We start from the raw sequence: 18,156 nt of genomic DNA on the forward strand, positions 1-18,156 counted from the left end.
ACAATAAAGTCTGTTTGCCTTGATGCTCTGGTGCTAAAAGGGACGAGCACACGGAGCAGACCTGCTGCAGCTTCTCAGCCGTCCCTCACTAGGCCTTGAGCTTTACACTCTACAAGGACAACAAGCTTGCCCTGAAAATCTCTCATCACACAAACACTTCGATGTAAACCAAGGCTGGAATTTTTCGGAGGTGCTGTTGTTATTGGAAATCTGTGTTTGGCCAGTGGACAAGTCCAGGCAGTCACCCACTGCTTGTCGGAACAAGTTAGTTGTCATGGGAAAGCAACCTCCTGGAGCTGCTCTGCTGCTGCCCATCTTCACACACCATTTGCAGCATTCTTGTTCCTTAACAAACCTTTTCACCTCTTCAAAAATAATTCTGAAGTGTCGCTGTGGGCAAATAAATCTGAGAATGAGAAAAGGGAGAGAGACTGATAACCAATCAGTCCTGATTGAAGCGTGGCAACTAATGAGCGTCTGCCCCAATAACACGCTCCTGAATAGCCTCATGTTCTAAATTACAGAGAGAAGGGACAGGAACGTAGCTCACACTGCTCATTTCTCTAGGGAAGTGATATTTCCTCCTAGTTTCCTAAACAGCAGCAAAAAAAGATGGCCAAAGTGAGCGCTGCTAATCAAATCATCACCCAAAGGTACAGTTGCATTTCAGCCAGGCACGACACTACTGTCTCCCTGAATGTACTGGTGCTGTTAGCAGGCCTTCATTAAGACGGAAAGAAGGAAGCAGAGCGAAACCTTCCACAGCAGCCCGTCCCTCAGCGCCACTCCTGCCGCCCGCGCCCCGCCAGTACGGCTCCTGAGGCGCCGCCGGAGGGCTGCACGCGACGCGGCCGTTGCCCCGCGGCCGTTAGGGGGCGCTGGAGGGGGGGGGCCGCGCGGCCAAGATGGCGGCGTGGGGCGCGGACCTCGCTGCGGCCTCGTAAGGCCCGCGTTCCTCCGGGCCGGGCGGCGAAGCGAGCGCGGCTGGCGGTGCGTGGGGGCTCGGTCGGCTAGCCGCAGGAGCCGAGATGCCGCTCGGGCGGCCGCCTCGGGGCGGGACGGAGGGGGCCGGGGAGGGAAGGCCGGACGCTCGCGCGCGGCCGAGGCGAGCGGCGCGGCTTCCGCCCGCAGGCGTCAGAGAGCGGGGCCGGCGGGGGGTGGGGGGCGCGGGGACGGGGCGGCCCTCCGCTACGCCGCGCCGTGAGTCAGCGCCGCTCCGCCGCCCCGCGGTGACTCGGCAGCGCCGCGCCGGGTCATGCTCGGACATGTCGGGCCGCGGCGGCCGTAGCCAAGCCCCGACTTGCCTCCTGGCAGCGCTATATAAGGGCGGCCCGGCCCGCATGGCCCGGCTGTGCCGAGCCCGGGGCGCAGCGCTGTGCGGGCGGCGGCGTTCCGGGGGCCGCGTGACGTGGCGGAACGTAACGTGACGTCTGTTGTCCCCTCGACTGCAGGCAAATGTGCAATACCGAGATGACCTCCCTGACGGACGGCTCTCCTGTCAGCGCCTCGGAGCAGGAGGCTCTGGTCAGTGCTCGCGGGCGGGCGGTGCGGGGACACGGGCGCCTTTCGGTCCCGTCGGTGTGAGAGCGGGGCATGGCAGAACCGAACCGAACCGCCCGCGTGTGGGGGCCGGGCGCTGTTTCCCGGAGCTCTGTGGCGGGCAGCCTGCTTGCTTGTGAGGATTGGGCGAGCTGAAAATAGGAGCTTTCTGGCGAAGCGGTTCAAAACGGGTAATAAGCTCTGGAAAACGGGTGTAGTTCGGGGTGTGGGAAAGCCGTCGTGGCGCAGCTGAGGGTTTTAAATTTGGCGTTTTCGCTTTCGGTTACGCCGGGCTTGGTAAGGGAACATTAGTCCGAGCCCCCACGGGGGGGGGCTTCTCTCCTCTGCTTTCATAGGAGGCTCTTATATGGATCCACTTTACACTCCCACGCTTTTTCTTTCCTCGCCTCGTAAGTTACTGTGGGCTCCCTCTGTAAAGCTGCCGTGTCCTGCCTACTCCAAGGAGTCGAAGCTTTTAGAATGGGAGTGAGTAGGCACGGTGTTGTCTGCAGGTTTTTCTATGTGTGTTTCTTGCAACTGATCTCTTGCTAATGCACTAATGCTTGATGCTAATTGTAGCAAATATTTGAAACGGAATATAGGAAGCTTCCCTTCTTCCTTTAAAGATTTATTCCTTGTCTCATGTTTTATTAGGGGAATATTTTAGGGTAACTAAAATTAGCCTGGTCACAGAATCGTTGTGCTGTTGTTAAAGTGGCAGTGCTGTTACTGCACCGAGGGATTTCCAGCAGTTGTCATGCAGGCACCTTGCTTGCAGTTGTGGCTCCCCTGCAGCTGGTTCTCATCCCCTGCATTGTGTTGGCACAGCTGTTTGGAGGACGGTACAGTGAATGGGATCAGCCAGAGGGAAAAGGGGGGAGGGGGAGGAATCACTTGGGAGCATTTTCTCCCTTTGCCCCAGGAATTGTTCACAGATTGGCTGTGGAGAGAAATGCTGGCCCAGCATGTGGGAGGGCGTTGTGGGTGTAGGAGTGATTGAAATAGTACAATGGGAAAGATGAGCTCTGTCTGCCTGTCCCAAGTGAGGAGGTTCAGGGGCAGAGCTGGCTGCCATGGGTGAAACCACACACTCATACAGTGTCACAGGAACTCGATCTTTGCTTTGTCTCTTGCATTCTGGACCTGACAGTCATAGAGGTCTTAAGTTTAACTTCGCAAAGCCAAAAAATTGGATAGATTATCGTGTACTCGTGTGTCTTTTATGTCAGGTTAATGTAGAAGAGGGAAACCAATCTGTGTTTATTTGTAGAGCTGTTCAGTGAATAATTGCTGCATGCTGTTCTTCTGTTTTCATCTCCACACAGGTTAAACCAAAGCCACTGTTGTTGAAGCTGTTGAAGTTAGCTGGTGCAGAAAAAGACACTTTTACTATGAAGGAGGTGAGAACTTTTAATTAATAAAGGTAGATGATGGTAAATACAGGGAGATTGTTTTTCTGGTTTGGCTGATGGGGAGGCAGTGGGGTTTAACAAATGATATTGAAAAAAGGTATTGGTTTAAGTTTTTCTGCTCACTTGGTAGGCAGCGTTTACCAAGTTTCTCAACATCTACAAAGGCTTCTGGCTGTCTGTAGAATAACAAAGTTCTCAGGGTACAATAGGTGAAAATGGCAGCTCTGAGGGAGTTTCAGGTGATCAGAGTGAGGGGAGCGTGTTTCTCTTGTATTTGATCTTCAAAGAGCAAAACCTCTGTATGTGATAATGTCTGTGGTTTGTTTTACAGGTAATATTCTATCTTGGACAATATATTATGTCTAAACAGTTATACGATGAAAAAGAGCAACATATTGTGCACTGTGCAAATGATCTTCTTGGGGATTTATTTGGAGTAACAAGCTTTTCAGTAAAAGAACACAGGTAAAATGGAATTCTTTTCTGAGAATCTGGTTGTGAAGTAATGGAGAACGCAATTTGTACAGCCTTGTATTAATTCTTTATAGCTTGACAAATGGTAAGCTCTCCTTCATAATTTGTCACCTGATGTGGTCTTTTTCTCTGAACTAACCTTTGTGTCTGTAATCAAGAAATCCCAAACGTTCCACACATTTGCAGGTGTTGCAGTAGCCTCAGGCAGACCATCCCAAGGTGAAAGAAAATGCTCTTCTGTAATGTAACAGCTGCAAGGGGATTGCAGAAACATTTAAGATCAGACTCCTGACCTGATTTATGTAAGAAGCAACATAGGCTTTAGAAGTTAACAGCAGAGAACAGTAGCATGTAATCACAGCGTGTTCTCCTAGCCACTAATCAAGCCTTGCTACAGTATTTTAACATTTCTTTTGAGTAAATTGCTTGTCTTGATAGACTCTACAGATTATCAGAAGTCCCATCTGAAAAGCACTGATTCAGAATTCCTCTTGTTAGAAATAAACGTTGATTTGTTAGGGGCTCTTTGTCAAAAGGATTGTGAATTTTCTGTTCTCTGACTGAGTGCGTTCAGAAGCTAATGCTCTTTCTATTCTACTGAGGTGGATAAAATCTCTTCCTTTGAGTGAAACAATGATGAAAGTGCTTCAGCACTTCGAAATAACTGTTTTCTACATTTGTCATAGGAATTGCCTTGTTTTTCTGGGCAATCTCCAATTATCACAGTTGGGGGGGAAAAAAAAAAAAGAACTTTCCAGTAGAGTGTGGAATGTATATATGAGCTCTAAAATAGCTAACTTGCATCGTCTTTCTTTATCCCCATCTAAGGAGAATATATTCCATGATTTCCAGAAATCTGATAGCAATCAATCAACAAGGTAAGCTAGTTTGGGAGAGCCTTCTGTTTTGGGAAGTAGCAGAAGAGCAAATGTAACTCATGTTAATGCATCTTTCATCTGGTAATCAGATAGCATCTGCCTCTCCATAATTAGCTGCTGGGCCTTACGCACTGCTCACTGCAGTGCTCGCAGATGAAGGCAAATTAAATCAAACAGTATTTCTTCGGGGGGGTTGGGAAGGTTCTAAACTGCATTTGGATAATGTGGGATTTGAACCAGATGAAGCACAAACAGGACTTGATTGAAAAGCTGCTTGCATTTCTTATGGCTAAAACTTTGTGGTGTTAAAGATTTAATTCCAGAAATGAGCTTTGTGAGCTTATGCCAACAATGAAGTCAGAGCAAATACTTTCTGGTCTGTTTGTGTTCATTTTTCATTTCCAAAATGGAGTGACGTACATTTAGAAGATAATACTGTCAACACTGAGTCCTCTGTTTTTTTTGTTGTTGTTGTTGTTGTTTTTTTAATAAGAAAAAAACCATACTTAAAGCATTGATAACTTTTCTGCAGCATAAAATACGTTAGCAGTAATTTAGTTGTAATTTCTGGCTAATATAAGAAGTGTAGTAGAAGGTAAATAGTTGAAGCTGTTTTGTGAATGGGCTTCTAAATCCATATTACAGCACTCATTGGTTTTAATTTTTTCTAAGGGTGCAGTTCAGCTGCTGGAGATGTCTTCTTAGGGGCTGTCAGTATTAGTCCTTATGATAGTAAACTTAAATTTAGGTAATTTTTCTTTGAAGATAATTGATGAATTCATGGTCTACCTAGTAATAAAGATACATAACTAACAGCAGTCCATTTTTCTTCTATTGAATGTCATTTAATTCAGTGCTCATGTGAGATGATAGCTAGTAAAATGTACTTCATAGGAATGTAAAAATATTTTGTACATATAATCTTTCATCTGCAGAATCACAGCTAAGGTACAGTGTTCATTGAAGGGAATTAATAACAAAATTCAGTGCTACTTTACTGCTTTGTTTTCAGACTCTACACTGGCTGTTCCACCTGAGGATGATGCCAAATTTCGGCTTGAAAAAGAAACTGTTCTAAAGGTAATCTTAATATTATCTTTTATGTTCTGAGATGTAAATACTGTTTCATTTCTATATTGGCAATTGTTTGGATGCAGTTAGAGTAGTTCTAACCCTCACCTCATATTCATGTGTGGGCTTATTCCGTATTTCTGTTAATCAGGAATCCATGCAAGAGTTAGAAGAAAAGCAGACTTCATCAAATGCAGCTTCCCAGCCAACGACATCTTCTAGGAGGAGAACACACAGTGAATCTGGTACGTGCAGATTCGTGATGCTGAGCTTTCAGTGTCACGACTGCTGTGAGCAAACAAGTACATCTTGTTGCCTTAATGGCCTTGAGAGATGCTAACAAATACTGTGTTTCTCTGCTTGTCTGAACCAGAGCGTTCAGCCTGGAAGAGATATGCAATTCCTTGCACTGCTCCAGTATCACATTACAGTTGAGATTACTAGAAGTGTTAGTGAGGTAACAGAATAATTTGTCTTGTTGATCTACCCAAATTATTCACATCAGCAGGACTTAATCAGTTGTGCTGTCTTCATAATGAGAGCACTTCTGTTTCTACTGATGCAGTCAAATGCATTCCAGGTCCCTCTATAGATAGCCACAATACTTCACGTTCTCTTTGCTTTAAAAGCAGCTCTCATTGGATTTCAGTTGGTAATGCAGATGTATTTAGGCACCTGACCATTCCATAAGTGCTTTGTAAGAGTCTGGCCACTTAAGCACTGTATTTGTCTCCAGTTCTTTATTGTGGTTAATTATCACTAGTAAACACATCTGCAGACCGTGGAGTGTTTCTTCTGATAATTGGTAAATAACAAATTGGTCAGCAAAAACTTGTGTAACTTTAAATTGCTCCATGGAGGTGTTCTGTACAGTTGAACTTAAATGCTGCCCTTTCGGATTCTTTGCACGACTTTGTTTCATCACTTTCACATCACGAGTTGACACTTGAAGTGTGGCAGTGGGGGCAGTGGGCAGTGATAACCTCCTGTCATTGCATAGGTGGTTTTTTTTCTTCATTTCCTTGGGAACATTTTAAAGTTCCTTAGTTTTTGTGTAGTGTTTCTTGGGTTTTTTTGTGTGTCTTCACATAGACCTGTGTTAGTCCAAGAACTGTGCTGCTTTGATGAGCAGTTTGCACTAAATAAAAAGAACATTTTAATGTTGCAACAAAATCTGATGAAGGGATGAAAAGTCACAGTTAATTGTCATCACCTGTAATATTTAGGCATGACCCAGAGCACGTAAGGTCCTGTGTTGTGCTTACTTATTGTAGGTTTGATTATTAACTCTTGCCTTTGCATCCGTTTATTAGTTTGTTACAACCTTAAAAGTTCTTTTTAATATGGTGTTTTTATATACACTTTTTTTCTAATTTATAGGAAATCTTCCTTTTAAACCACTGTTATTGTTAAATTGTGATGGTAGCGGCTCCCTTGGAGCCGCTTTCATAGTGTATAGCAAACTTGTGGTGGTACAGTATCAGTACAGCATGGAGCCATGGCAACTAAATGAGGACAACGATGGAGAGGAGCAACCCTTGGGCCTGGGGGCACCAAATTTGGTGGGGCTCTCAGGGCGGAAAAAGAAAAGGGGCTGAGCCAAGAAGCACCAAGGGAAAGTAAGAGAAGTCTCAAAGTATGTACAAGTGTTTTGTTCTCTTTTCTTTTACAATGAAAGATTCAAGACTTGGACACTTGTGGATTTTTTTGGTGTGTTTCACAGGGCCAGGCTGAAGTTGGGCAATAGAGGGGGTGTGCAGAGGGTGTCTGTAGGGGACAGCAGGTTCTTACTGAGGTCTGCTGAACCAAGTTGCCAGTCCTCTTGGGGAATTTTCATCCACTGTGCATATATACTGCCTTCAGAATGCTTTTTTAAGAATATTTTTCTTATCATACATTCTAAAAGTCAGGGGAGCTGAATTTTGACTTACCTGCCCCATAAATGCTGTCTCCCTACTGCTTATGCTGCTGTAGGTTGTATCAAAACATGATGTATGTAAAAAAGCATTGCTTTTTGGCTTTCAGGCTAAGCATATTTAATAAGTACGATTTGAAGTATTTTCATGCTTCAATTTTTATATAGAATGTTAGCCTTGAAGATTTTCTTGTTCGTGTGTTGTCCAACTCATTTGCATAATGATGTATTAGAAGAATTCAGAGTAAATAGAACTGTGTTTAGTGCTGATACTAACTGTCAAATTTCTTGAGGTGTCTGAAACTTGAAGAACCTGAATCTGGCCTAGCATGAGGTCCTCTTCACACATTTGATCTGGGAGCAAGTTACTCATCTCCCTCCAAATTCTGGGATGGCCTTGTAAGCCCCCTGAAAGCCTCTTTCTGTCCTCTGACTGTAGAGGGGATTAGTACAAGTAAAGTCCTATCTGTATTGCTTAAAGTTAATAGAGTCTTATTATGAGTGTTGTGTGTGAAAAGGGGTAAAAATGCTTCCAGATGTGCAGTTATTTTGTTTCTTACATGTGGAGGCTGCCACTTAAAAGCTATACTGGTGGCACTAGCAGGGAAAGCCAGCCCGTGAATTGCTGGTTTCAGGAATGTTTCACCTTTCATGGTGTTACTGTGTTGTCTTATGTTAATTTCTGGTGCCTTTACTTAGTTCTGGATGATTTTATTTTTCTTGAATTTCTACTTATGTAAATTGTATTTTAAGCTGTTGTTTAAAAAAAACAAAAGAAACAAACAAAAAAAACCTGCATGTTGCATAGATGTTTTGGAGTAATAAAGATTCTTGAATGTGCCCAGAAGAAAATTCTTCAGATGATCCGCACAGTGACAGAAGAAAACGTCATAAGTCAGACAGCATCTCGTTGACCTTTGATGAAAGTCTCTCATGGTGTGTAGTCAGCGGGCTGTGCCGTGACAGAAGCAACAGCAGTGATTCCACAGATTCTGTTTCCATTCCTGTAAGTCAAAATATGTATTTTATTTTATTTCTTTTGGTGGTACAGTTTGCAGTTACCACAAGTGCAAATATCCATCTTTTAAGCACCGTTTTTGTAATGAATTTGAGTCTGAGGAAAGAAGTTAGGGGGATGTGTGGGTGGGATGGGATCTTTCATAGGTTTGTTGACAAGACTGAAGAGAACATTTTTAAAATACCAACATTCATATGAACATTTATAAAAACTAGGCACGTTCTTACTATTTGGCACAGTATGGGAGAAATGTCAGATACCCTTTGTTTTAAAATAAGTATTTTTTTAGAGTGATGAAAGAAGAAAAGAAGTCACTGATGGTTTGTAATTCTTCATAGCTGTAGGCTGCTGGTAATTCCACTACAGCTTTGCTGCTGAAGACCTAAGCTCTTAGTATTCTTAGCCATATGCTGTATTCTGAATTACTGAGCTCAGACTGTGTGCTAACACTTTATTTTGTTGATGAAAAATAGAGAATTTAATGAACGTGCCAAAAGACAGCATGTGCTCTTACACTTGTTAGGAGAGCCTTTGTGTCTCCAGTCTCGAGAGTGGCCATGGGCTGACTGCTTCCTCTATTCCAGAGGCAACAGAAAGCTTTCAGCTAGCTTTGTTTAGCCAGCTGTAATCTGTTTGTCTCCTAAGTGCTATTCCATCGAACAGCAGCTGTTCTCATTTCTTCCATAGCTACTACATTGTTTTATTTTTTATTTTTTTTTCTTTTCTCAACAGTACTTTTTTTTTCTTTTCTCATCTTAACAGTAATCTTAACAACATTCTTATGGATGTGGTCTAGAGAAATTGAATGTGTTTTTCTTTCTTTTCATTCAGGATCTTGATGCCAGTTCGCTAAGTGAAAACTCTGATTGGTTTGATCATGGTTCTGTTTCAGACCAGTTTAGTGTAGAATTTGAAGTTGAATCTATTTATTCAGAAGACTATAGCCATAATGAAGAAGGACAGGAGCTCACAGATGAAGATGATGAGGTACTTTATTTTTTTTTTTTTAGAGCTGAGGGAAGGAAATTTAATGAACACTAAATACTGAGATTCCAACAAGAAGGAACAGTAATTCTTCAGGTGTATTACATGACAAATTGCATCCATGTGTTTGATTCCAACTCACTAGTTGGGGTTGAGACTGTGCTTATATTACTAACTCTAGAGGCATTCATTTGGAACTGTTGAACTTTTGACAACATTTGATAGTGAATGAAAACTTTCCTGGTAATGGTTTGCAAAAGAATTCTTCTAAGTCATTTGCTTCAGTAAATACATACGTTTCATAGAGGCATGCTTAAATACAGTTTTAGAAATTTTCTTTAGGAGGCTTGAAGACAGTGCTGAGCTGTTGTCATCATTTTTGAGAGATCTAGATACCTGAACTGTCAGCAGGGAAGTAGGAAAGTATTTTTTTTTTTCCTGTGTTAGTTTTCTTTTACTTAAGAGCAGAATTGGCTCATGGCAAGATCAGGTAAGTACCAAAGGCAGAATCAGACAGGGGCATACATGATCATGATTCCTGGGAGGGAATCAATGGGACTGGCTGTAGTGATTTACAGTGAGTTAGAGTGCTGTGGAGAGAAAAGATTGCTTGCTTTGGAGGAAGAAAGGACTGAGGTGATCCCTGTCCCCAAGAACAGTCAGTAGTGACCGTTACAGGATGCTGGTGGTCGTAAGGCACCTCTATAGATCATCCTAACCAATCCTTCTGTTCAGGCAGAGCCACCTAGCTGCTTGCCCACATGGCTTTTGAAGACCTCCAAGGAGAAGAATCCGTAGCCTTTCTGGGCAGCCAGTGTCTGTGTTCAGTCACCTCCTGTGCTCCAGTTAGTGCCCATGACTGGGCAAAAAAAAAAAAAAAAACAACCTGGTTTAGTTGTCTTTATGTTTTTCCTTCAGATATTTTTATACATTAATGAGTCTGTCCCCACTCTGGGCCACCTTTGCACCAGGATGAGCTGCCCCAGCTCCATGTTTCTCTTGTACTGGGAGCCCAGAATGGATACAGTACTCCAGGTGTGGCCCTACCAGCATTGAGTAGAACCACTTCTCTAGGAGTGGTTCCTTCTGTCTGGATGCTCTACGTTTTTCTTCAAAATGCATTCCTGATGTGAAAGATTCTTCCTCATCCCTAAACCAGTCGTTACATTTTGTGGAGTTCCTTTATAAAAGAGAGTATGTGCATCATTTTTTGTTATTGCATTTTATTAGAAGTAGTCTATCAGAAACCAGATTTTTAGTTGAATACTGAATGTCAGTTACATCAGTGCTTTTGTATTTTTAATAGGTATATCAGCTGACTATTTATCAAGATGAAGATAGCGATTCTGATTCATTCAATGAAGATCCAGAGATTTCTCTAGCTGTGAGTAAAATCTTGACTGGCAAAGCATCATCAGTTGGGTGAACTAACAGTAGGTGGAGGCATGTAGACGAATCCAAAATATGGATGTTGTGAAAAATGTTTTAGTAAGTTTCCTGGTGCATTAAGAAAAACACTGACTTACATTTTCACTGTCTTAGTGGGGGGAAATTATTTTGAGCCTAGATCTGCCTTCTTATACAAAATGGAAAAACAAAACAAAGAAAGGGGAAAAAAAATCATTAAGTCACATCCATTATAAAAATGCTATTCCTTTAAGTCATAATGTTTAGTTTTGTTGTCCAGCCTGAGTGAGTCAATCCATAGCATGCAGATGTGAATGCACACCTGTTTGGAGAACAGCACTGTAAAATGATTAGATGGCTTTTCTTAAGTTTTGTGAGAAGCTTCCTGTAGTGTGGGAGGAAGTTCAGGATTTTGGAGCAAAATATACAGGCATGAAAAAAATACATGCTGTAATTTAAAAGCATCTTCATTTGTTGCTCTTTATAGTTGAAGTTTGAAGAATGCTGTTTTGAAGAATTGCCTGAAATGCTTGTTCCTTGATGGTCTGTAGACCGAGGGACTTTGCTATCTGTAAAACACAGGGCTAGCTATCTGAAAACATAGCACTGCTTATACGTGGAAGAATACCTGTACTCTGTTTTTAGGGATTAGTCCCTTAAGCTTTTGATGTTGCTGATGCTATTCAGAACTCAAAGCAGAAAGCATTTCAAGTGTTCCAAATTAGAAGCTTTTTAATTTTATCCCCTTCTGCGCAATGATTCTAAGGATTTGTCCTTACAAGCAAAGCGTGTCTTTAATCAGATGGTTGCTTATTTTTGGAATGGTATGGAGGAAGCTCTGAGACGCAGTGATGCAACTCTTTAATGGCTGATGTTTGGTGCCGCTGTGAGCGACGCTCGGCTGTGTCAGAGTGCCCTCATCTGGCCGCTCTGCACACCAGCAGTTCAACGTCCAAGGGTCAGCATCCCTTCGGTCTCCACTCGTTTCCAGTTGCTGAAACTCATAGGAATAACGGTCATTTTGCCAGAAAGAAGTTTCTCAAATTTTGGCTAAGAAATAGTAAGCCAGTATTATTACACTTCTATTTCATAAATCTACTGTAAGAAGGAAGAAAATAGTCATATATAACAGTGAGGCTATTTTAACCCAGGACCATAAAATAGGGTTGGACGCTGAGTGAAATTCTTACATAAAATTGTTGATAGCTCCTAACTGCTATTATTTTAGCAGTAATGAATTCTTAATGATCTCAGAATGCTCATTACTGAAGTATTCAAAGTGGCTAAAGCTGTTTCATCCTTTAATTTACTAAAGGACTATTGGAAGTGCCCTCAATGTAGTGAAATGAATCCTCCGCTTCCACGACATTGCCACAGATGTTGGGCCCTCCGTGAGGACTGGCTTCCTGATGAGAAGAGTGATAAATTGGTGAAGAACAAATTAGAAGGTTCTTTCCAGCTGGAATCTGAAGAAGGTTTTGATGTTCCTGACTGTAAGAAAGTGAAAACAAATGAAGATAAAGAACCAGCTGTGGAGGAGAATGAAGATAAAGCAGTACAGATATCTGAGTCCCAGGAAAGTGAAGATTATTCTCAGCCATCTACGTCTAGTAGCATGTTTTGCAGCAGTCAGGAGGACTTCAAGGAACCTGAGAAGAAAGAAATGAAAGACAAAGAGGAAGGTACGGAGTCCAGTCTGCCTGTTAGCAGCATAGAGCCCTGTGTCATATGCCAAAGCAGGCCAAAAAATGGCTGCATAGTACATGGCAAAACAGGCCATCTCATGTCATGTTTTACATGTGCAAGAAAACTGAAGAAGAGGAACAAACCCTGCCCGGTGTGCAGGCAGCCCATCCAAATGATTGTACTAACTTATTTTGGCTAGGACGATGGAAAGCGACAAAAGGAACTCATAAACTGGTACAGCAAATAAGAGAGTAAGAAATTATTTTTATATGCTTATTGCAGATAAATATTTTGGGTGTCTTTACATTTGGTATGAAAAGTAATTGCTGAAGTAAATGCACTGGAATTGTTAAGTTTAGCCTGATACTTGCTAGTTAATTTAACATTGAACATTTTAAATCCCTCTCAGTAGAAGTAACCAATTCCTGTTGGTCAGTGTTTGTGTTTCCAGGTGTTTTACTGTGCATAAAAGTCAGTAACGTTTCAGTTATGGTATTGACTACAAATATTGCAAGCCCCTGTTCAGTGATGATCAGAGGAGGGACATTTTGAAGAGTTCATTTAAAATCAGTTTAGAAGAAAGAAGATTACATTCCACAATCTGTTGCCTAGCGAAAGCACCAGGCAGAATCAGAACCATCTGAGTAAGTCAATAAAAGAACAAAATAGAGCCTTGTTTCCCTCGCTCCTGAAAAATTAAATTGCTTTGAGAAGGAGATTTTTTGGATGCTTGTTGGGAAACCAGGGAAGCTGTGGTAGAAAGTAACATTCAAGATTTTGGAAATTAAAGAGGGTATGGTGTGTTTTGTTTCTGTAATGTACTTTGTAAACTTCAGGGCTGTCTGAGTACACTGTGAGAAGTCACTGACCAGTTACAGTCTTACGGTTACCTCTTAAATATCCTGAGAGAGACTTTTGAAACATGGTGTGGATCTGGTGGTCTGTACTGTCCTCATTATTTTAGCAGAGTGTGAAAGATGTGAACAGGAAAGATAAATGAGGAACTTAGCTAAAAAGTAAGGCAACTCAGCAACAACAGGGGATGTTTTTAGGTTTGTTTTTTTTTTCCTGCACTTGCATAAGAATAGTAAGAAAAAAAAGTCCACCTCCACCTGCAGAGAGAGAGAAGCTCTGTCATTTTACTTCTCCCAGTTCATTAAATCCAGCAGCCTTTCTAACTTTTGCTGTTCTCTTTTTTTCTGTATTGCAAGAATTTTGAAAACCTGCTGCAAGGTTTTTGGCCAGGTAAGAGTTTTGTCTCAGTTGGATCCGTCCGTCCTTCTTTTGGCTCTGATGTCCTCAGTGTTCGTCCACAAAACCCTCGTGAAATATATGTTTCTTTCTGAAGAAGTCTGCTAATTGACTTTGGTCTGTGATGCATTCAAAGGAGATAAACATGAGTGTATCTCTGCAAGCTTAAGTGTCTAAAAACATAGTTTGATTTTTCATCTGATCTTCAGATGGAGAGTTCCTGCACAAGAGGCTTCTGTCCGTTCCTTTGGATGACTGACCCTAAGAGGATTTGGGTGTTCTCAGCTCATTAATTTAACAGGTAGTCACAGTTCAGCTGTCCTGCAGGGGCTAATAAATAGTCTTAGATTCAGGAGAGCTCCAAGAATGGAGATGAGTTCTAAATGCAGAAGTTGTGCTGTGTTTTACCATCCCACAACCCTCAGGGAAGTGGTTTCCTTACCTTCACAGCGCCAGTACAAAACTGTGCCTCTGTGCCAGCACAAAGGCCTGTGATGTTAAAATTACTTTCACTTCAGAAACTTGAAATATTTATTCCACTATAAATGCCTGGAAACCAGGACTGGAAACACCAGGAATACAGGGAAGTACCTACTAATTTTCCTAGGTACTTCCTTGTGGAAAATAAAAAGTGTACAGTAGAAACTTGGTAAACACGTGTGACTGCAAAGAAATTCCCAAATTACCTGAGTCAGTAATGTTTGTTTGTACAGTTGAGCTAATTGTTGAAAGCTACTGCTGAAAGATAGTGATAGCTCTGAAGCTTCACCGTTGTTCATTTTAACTAAACAAAACAGAAAACTCAGTTGTGTGTTTCTTCAAAGAAAGAATTGTTTTACATGCAGATCCTGCCTCCATTAGTACTGCTTCCTCTTCATTTCTCTGCATTTGTATTTGCTAAATTGAAGCACAGTGCAGCTTACAGAGACTGTTAAGTGCTGCTGCAAGTCAGAACTGATCAGCAGTCCAATTGGTCTGTAGTGTGCAGCTGGCAGAGAATTCCCAACTTGTGTAGTTGGAAGAAGCACTGATGAAATGGGGAGCGTACCTAAGAGACACTGCAGTGGATCAATATTTTGTCTTTTTCAGTTTGATACCTTCTCTGCAGTCATTGTGATTGCTGTAGAACCCCAGCTGTGGGGAACAGCTGTCACTAACCCAGTTCTTGCTGGGACGAATTGTGCTGTCCAGCTCTGGGCATTCTTTTCCAGCTCCCTTGTGTGATCTCCATATTGAAGGAGAAAAAAAAATCAGCTCTTAAAAATGCCTGAGTAGTCACAGCAATGTTGTTGCTGTTTGCAAGCACTCAGCTTTGGGATTTTCCTTCAGAAACAGTTTCATCTCCTATTAAATCTGCATTGGTAAAAGGTAGAATGGGAGCACAGCTGACTTCTCCATTTGTGATCTAAAGTTTTACTTCCTTAGCACATATTCTTTTGTGGAGAGCAGCCCTGGAAACACTTGCTGCTCCATACAGTACCAAGGAGATGGGTAATTCAGGGGCCTGCATCTTTGGCCATATTGCTCTCTCAGAGTAAATTTTTATTTTGAATTCTGTTTTCTGGCTTAGTGTTATTTTTAACAGCCAGGGAGGTTTGTTGTTTGTTTGTTCTTGTCTTTCGCTTTCTTTTTTTAAAAGTGTGCCTTACAAATAAGGGAGCAGAGTGGTGGGGTGTTGGCATCTGTCTCACTTCCTATTTGAGCAGCTGCTGGGGACACATGCAGTGCGGGGCAGACCAAGGCCCAACTGAGAGCAACGTTCAGTCTGAGGTGCTGGAACCTTTGGGTTTGTCACCATGCAGTCACCCTGCGCTGCACTGACTGTAAGCTGTTGGCTGCTCTCCTCTTTGTGCCTGATAACAATTACCTGTCGTTGTGTAGCAGTGCAAAAGTTGGCAATGTTGTGGCATGAAAGTGGACTTTTGTTCTTGGTGAGGTCTTTGAGATCATTATTTAATATTGTACACATTTTAATCATTAATTTATTGCAGTTTGTAAATATTCTTGTGCTTATAGTTAGTGTTGTGAGCTTTAATTTATTGGATTGGTCTGTTGGTACCTGTGCAGATAAACACACGTGCTTAGTAAGTCACAGCTACAAGAGGGATATTTAAGAAATTGTAGCATTAAAACAGAGATACAGACTATATTCAGGTGGAGAGATGGAAGATGTACGCCTTTGTTTTCATTTTTCCTTCCCTTAAAACCATCTCAGTGTTGAAACTGTAAAATGCTCACTGAATAGAGATGAAAGCTGATGCAACATGAGCACAGGGGAAACTGCTTGTATGGTGGTTTCTGTAGGAATGCTTTTGTCTCCCACTGCAGCCAGACACTGCTGTGTGGTGCTGTTAACATGGGAGGGCAGGTCTGGAAGGTGGCCAGAACTGATCAGTGGGAGGCGTTGCAGTGAATATTTGCATTGGGCAGTGATTGCCCTCACCTTTGGGAAGATGACCAAGGGAGATGAGGGAACCAACAGAACTGAGAAGGGCCCAGTTCTGGTAACTAACTGTGTGCTTCAAGTAGGCAGTAGTTGGGTACGCCGCCGCAAGAACTCACAGTTGTTTTTGTTGTTTTTTTTTTTTTTTTTTAATAGAGTGCCAGAAAATCACTTTTGGATTAAATGCTCTTTTCTCTTTATCCAAGAATGCTAAGTGTGGAATGAAATACTCGAAGCAGCTGCCAAATGCTTTGGTTCAGCATCTGATACTGAGAAATGCTGAGTCTGGTGAATGGTAAATTAATTGAGAACCTTTAATGCTGGTTCTTTAGCTCTATTACAACAGAAGTCCGTTGCCATTATCTGTTAGAAGTGTGTGGGGTTGAAGCAGGTAGCTGGGTTGCTGGTGGTAGCGAGTGTTTGTGCAAAGGTTGGTTTTGTAGAGCAGCTCCTATGGAGTGTTGTGAGTGTTGTCTGTTTGTGGCACTGGGCAATGTGATCTCTGCCATGCTGAGGCTCTGGCTGTAGCTTCGGTGAGGAGGCTGATTTACAGAGGGTAAAGGTGCTACAAAATGTAACTGGTGAGGTGTTGCATTTATTTCTAACAGCCTGGTACAACTTTGTCACTGAGTTCCAATTCCCGGGTGTTTGTTTAGATGTCACTCTGAAATTTCTGTATGCATGTGAAACTACATGGAGGAAGGACTTAAGTCTCCTTTTTTCCCCTACAAGACCAACATGAGGACAAAAAGAAATTCCTCATTCTTAGAGAAAGCCAACAAGAATAATTTTCAGTAAACTGTGTTCTGACAGGAGGGAGAGTAGGAAATTATTAGAAGCATAATGAAACAGCAAAATGAGGTGAATAAATGAATCACTATTGGGTTGAAACATTCTTTCTCATCTTAACCTGAAGTTGCTGTTGTGTTTATCCCAGGCAGAGGAGGTGCTTTGCTGTGCAACACAGCCTAAAGGATGGGCAGTTGATGCTGTGTTATGTAGCAGTGGAAGAGAGCTTTGAGCACATGCACTTATATAGTGACTTGCAGGGCAGCACAGCTCTTACCTTCCTCCAGCTCTGCTCACTGTCACTCACTTTGTTACTCATGGTGCAGGCAGGGGGTGCATGGGTGCTCTTGGGGGAATATTTGAGGGTTGCATCTTGCAGTATTGCTTCCAACTAATGTCTACTTGCTTACCACAGGTGCACTGAAAAAGAGAACGTCTTTCTGTCGCATATATTGTATGTGTAAAAGTTGTTGTTGACACTTTAGGAAATGTTGTCTCTTCCTTTTCACTAGATGTTGCTTTGAGGGGGTAGTTTTTGTTTTTGAGCTAAATTAAATTGAGCAGTCACCATCCTGATGACATAACACCTAAAATATTAAATGGCATTTCTCAAAGCAGAGTCTTACTTTGTTGTCTGACTTGGTGGATCTGAAATCATTATTAAATAGACAGCTGAGTGTGAGATTACAAACTATGCAATTTTGCCACTCCTGTAGGCTGCCCCCATGACTTACTGGGTGTACTTCTGTCCAATCATTCAGTAAGATACAGCTCTCCACTCACGTTGCACAGAGCGTAGTTACATTCACAAGAAGAATTTCCAATGTCTACTACATTTGTGTTTCAAGTTTTTCCTTTTCTGGGGAAACCGAACATTTTATCTGTTTAAAAGCTTTAAATAAAGATGTTTATATCCTCCTCGGTGCTCCTTTTGTGTCTCTGATTTGATTTTTATGCATCTTTTTAATTGTAGAACAGCAGTGCAGGTTCCTGGGGTGGGCACGTGTTTTGAGGAGATGGTAAACTCCTGTTCCTCATGCCATAAGTGACAAAATCAGAAGCAAGGCTGTGCACTGGTACTGTCCTCTGACTTATGAATGCTCTGCAGCTTTTAAAAGTAGACAACCCAAGAGGTATGGCAAGCAAAGGCATTAACAGTCTGCTGTCTTAAATACACCTGTGTCAATCTGAATCTGCACTGGGCTTTTTATAGCAATGTGCACTTAAACTTCAGAAGCCACAGCCCTATTGCAATATCTTAACGGGAGAGAGGGTAAGAGTGTGGGTTA

The 18,156-nt window shown here is 42.2% G+C and overlaps 1 protein-coding gene across 3 annotated transcripts in view; it reads left to right on the forward strand.

The window, feature by feature from the left end:
- The window catches only part of MDM2 (MDM2 proto-oncogene), a 33,597-nt gene extending 15,812 nt beyond the window's left edge, over positions 1-17,785 (forward strand). The window contains exons 1-11 of one of the 3 annotated variants that reach the window (XM_031589491.2): positions 841-990; positions 1,452-1,524; positions 2,865-2,939; positions 3,283-3,416; positions 4,254-4,303; positions 5,316-5,383; positions 5,526-5,619; positions 8,135-8,295; positions 9,139-9,294; positions 10,598-10,675; positions 12,014-17,785. In XM_031589491.2, coding sequence (XP_031445351.2) covers positions 1,456-1,524; positions 2,865-2,939; positions 3,283-3,416; positions 4,254-4,303; positions 5,316-5,383; positions 5,526-5,619; positions 8,135-8,295; positions 9,139-9,294; positions 10,598-10,675; positions 12,014-12,583 — 1,455 coding nt within the window. In that variant the 5' untranslated portion in view covers positions 841-990; positions 1,452-1,455 and the 3' untranslated portion in view covers positions 12,584-17,785. Of the gene's footprint in view, positions 1-840; positions 991-1,451; positions 1,525-2,864; positions 2,940-3,282; positions 3,417-4,253; positions 4,304-5,315; positions 5,384-5,525; positions 5,620-8,134; positions 8,296-9,138; positions 9,295-10,597; positions 10,676-12,013 lie in introns of those variants that run through there. The other 2 variants (XM_090138521.1, XM_090138530.1) reach the window with 2 other exon arrangements.
- The last annotated feature ends 371 nt before the right edge of the window (positions 17,786-18,156 follow it).

The sequence above is a fragment of the Phasianus colchicus genome, chromosome 1 (assembly GCF_987193195.1).
Source record: "Phasianus colchicus chromosome 1, bPhaCol1.hap1.1, whole genome shotgun sequence".
NCBI classification, from domain to species: Eukaryota; Metazoa; Chordata; class Aves; order Galliformes; family Phasianidae; genus Phasianus; species Phasianus colchicus.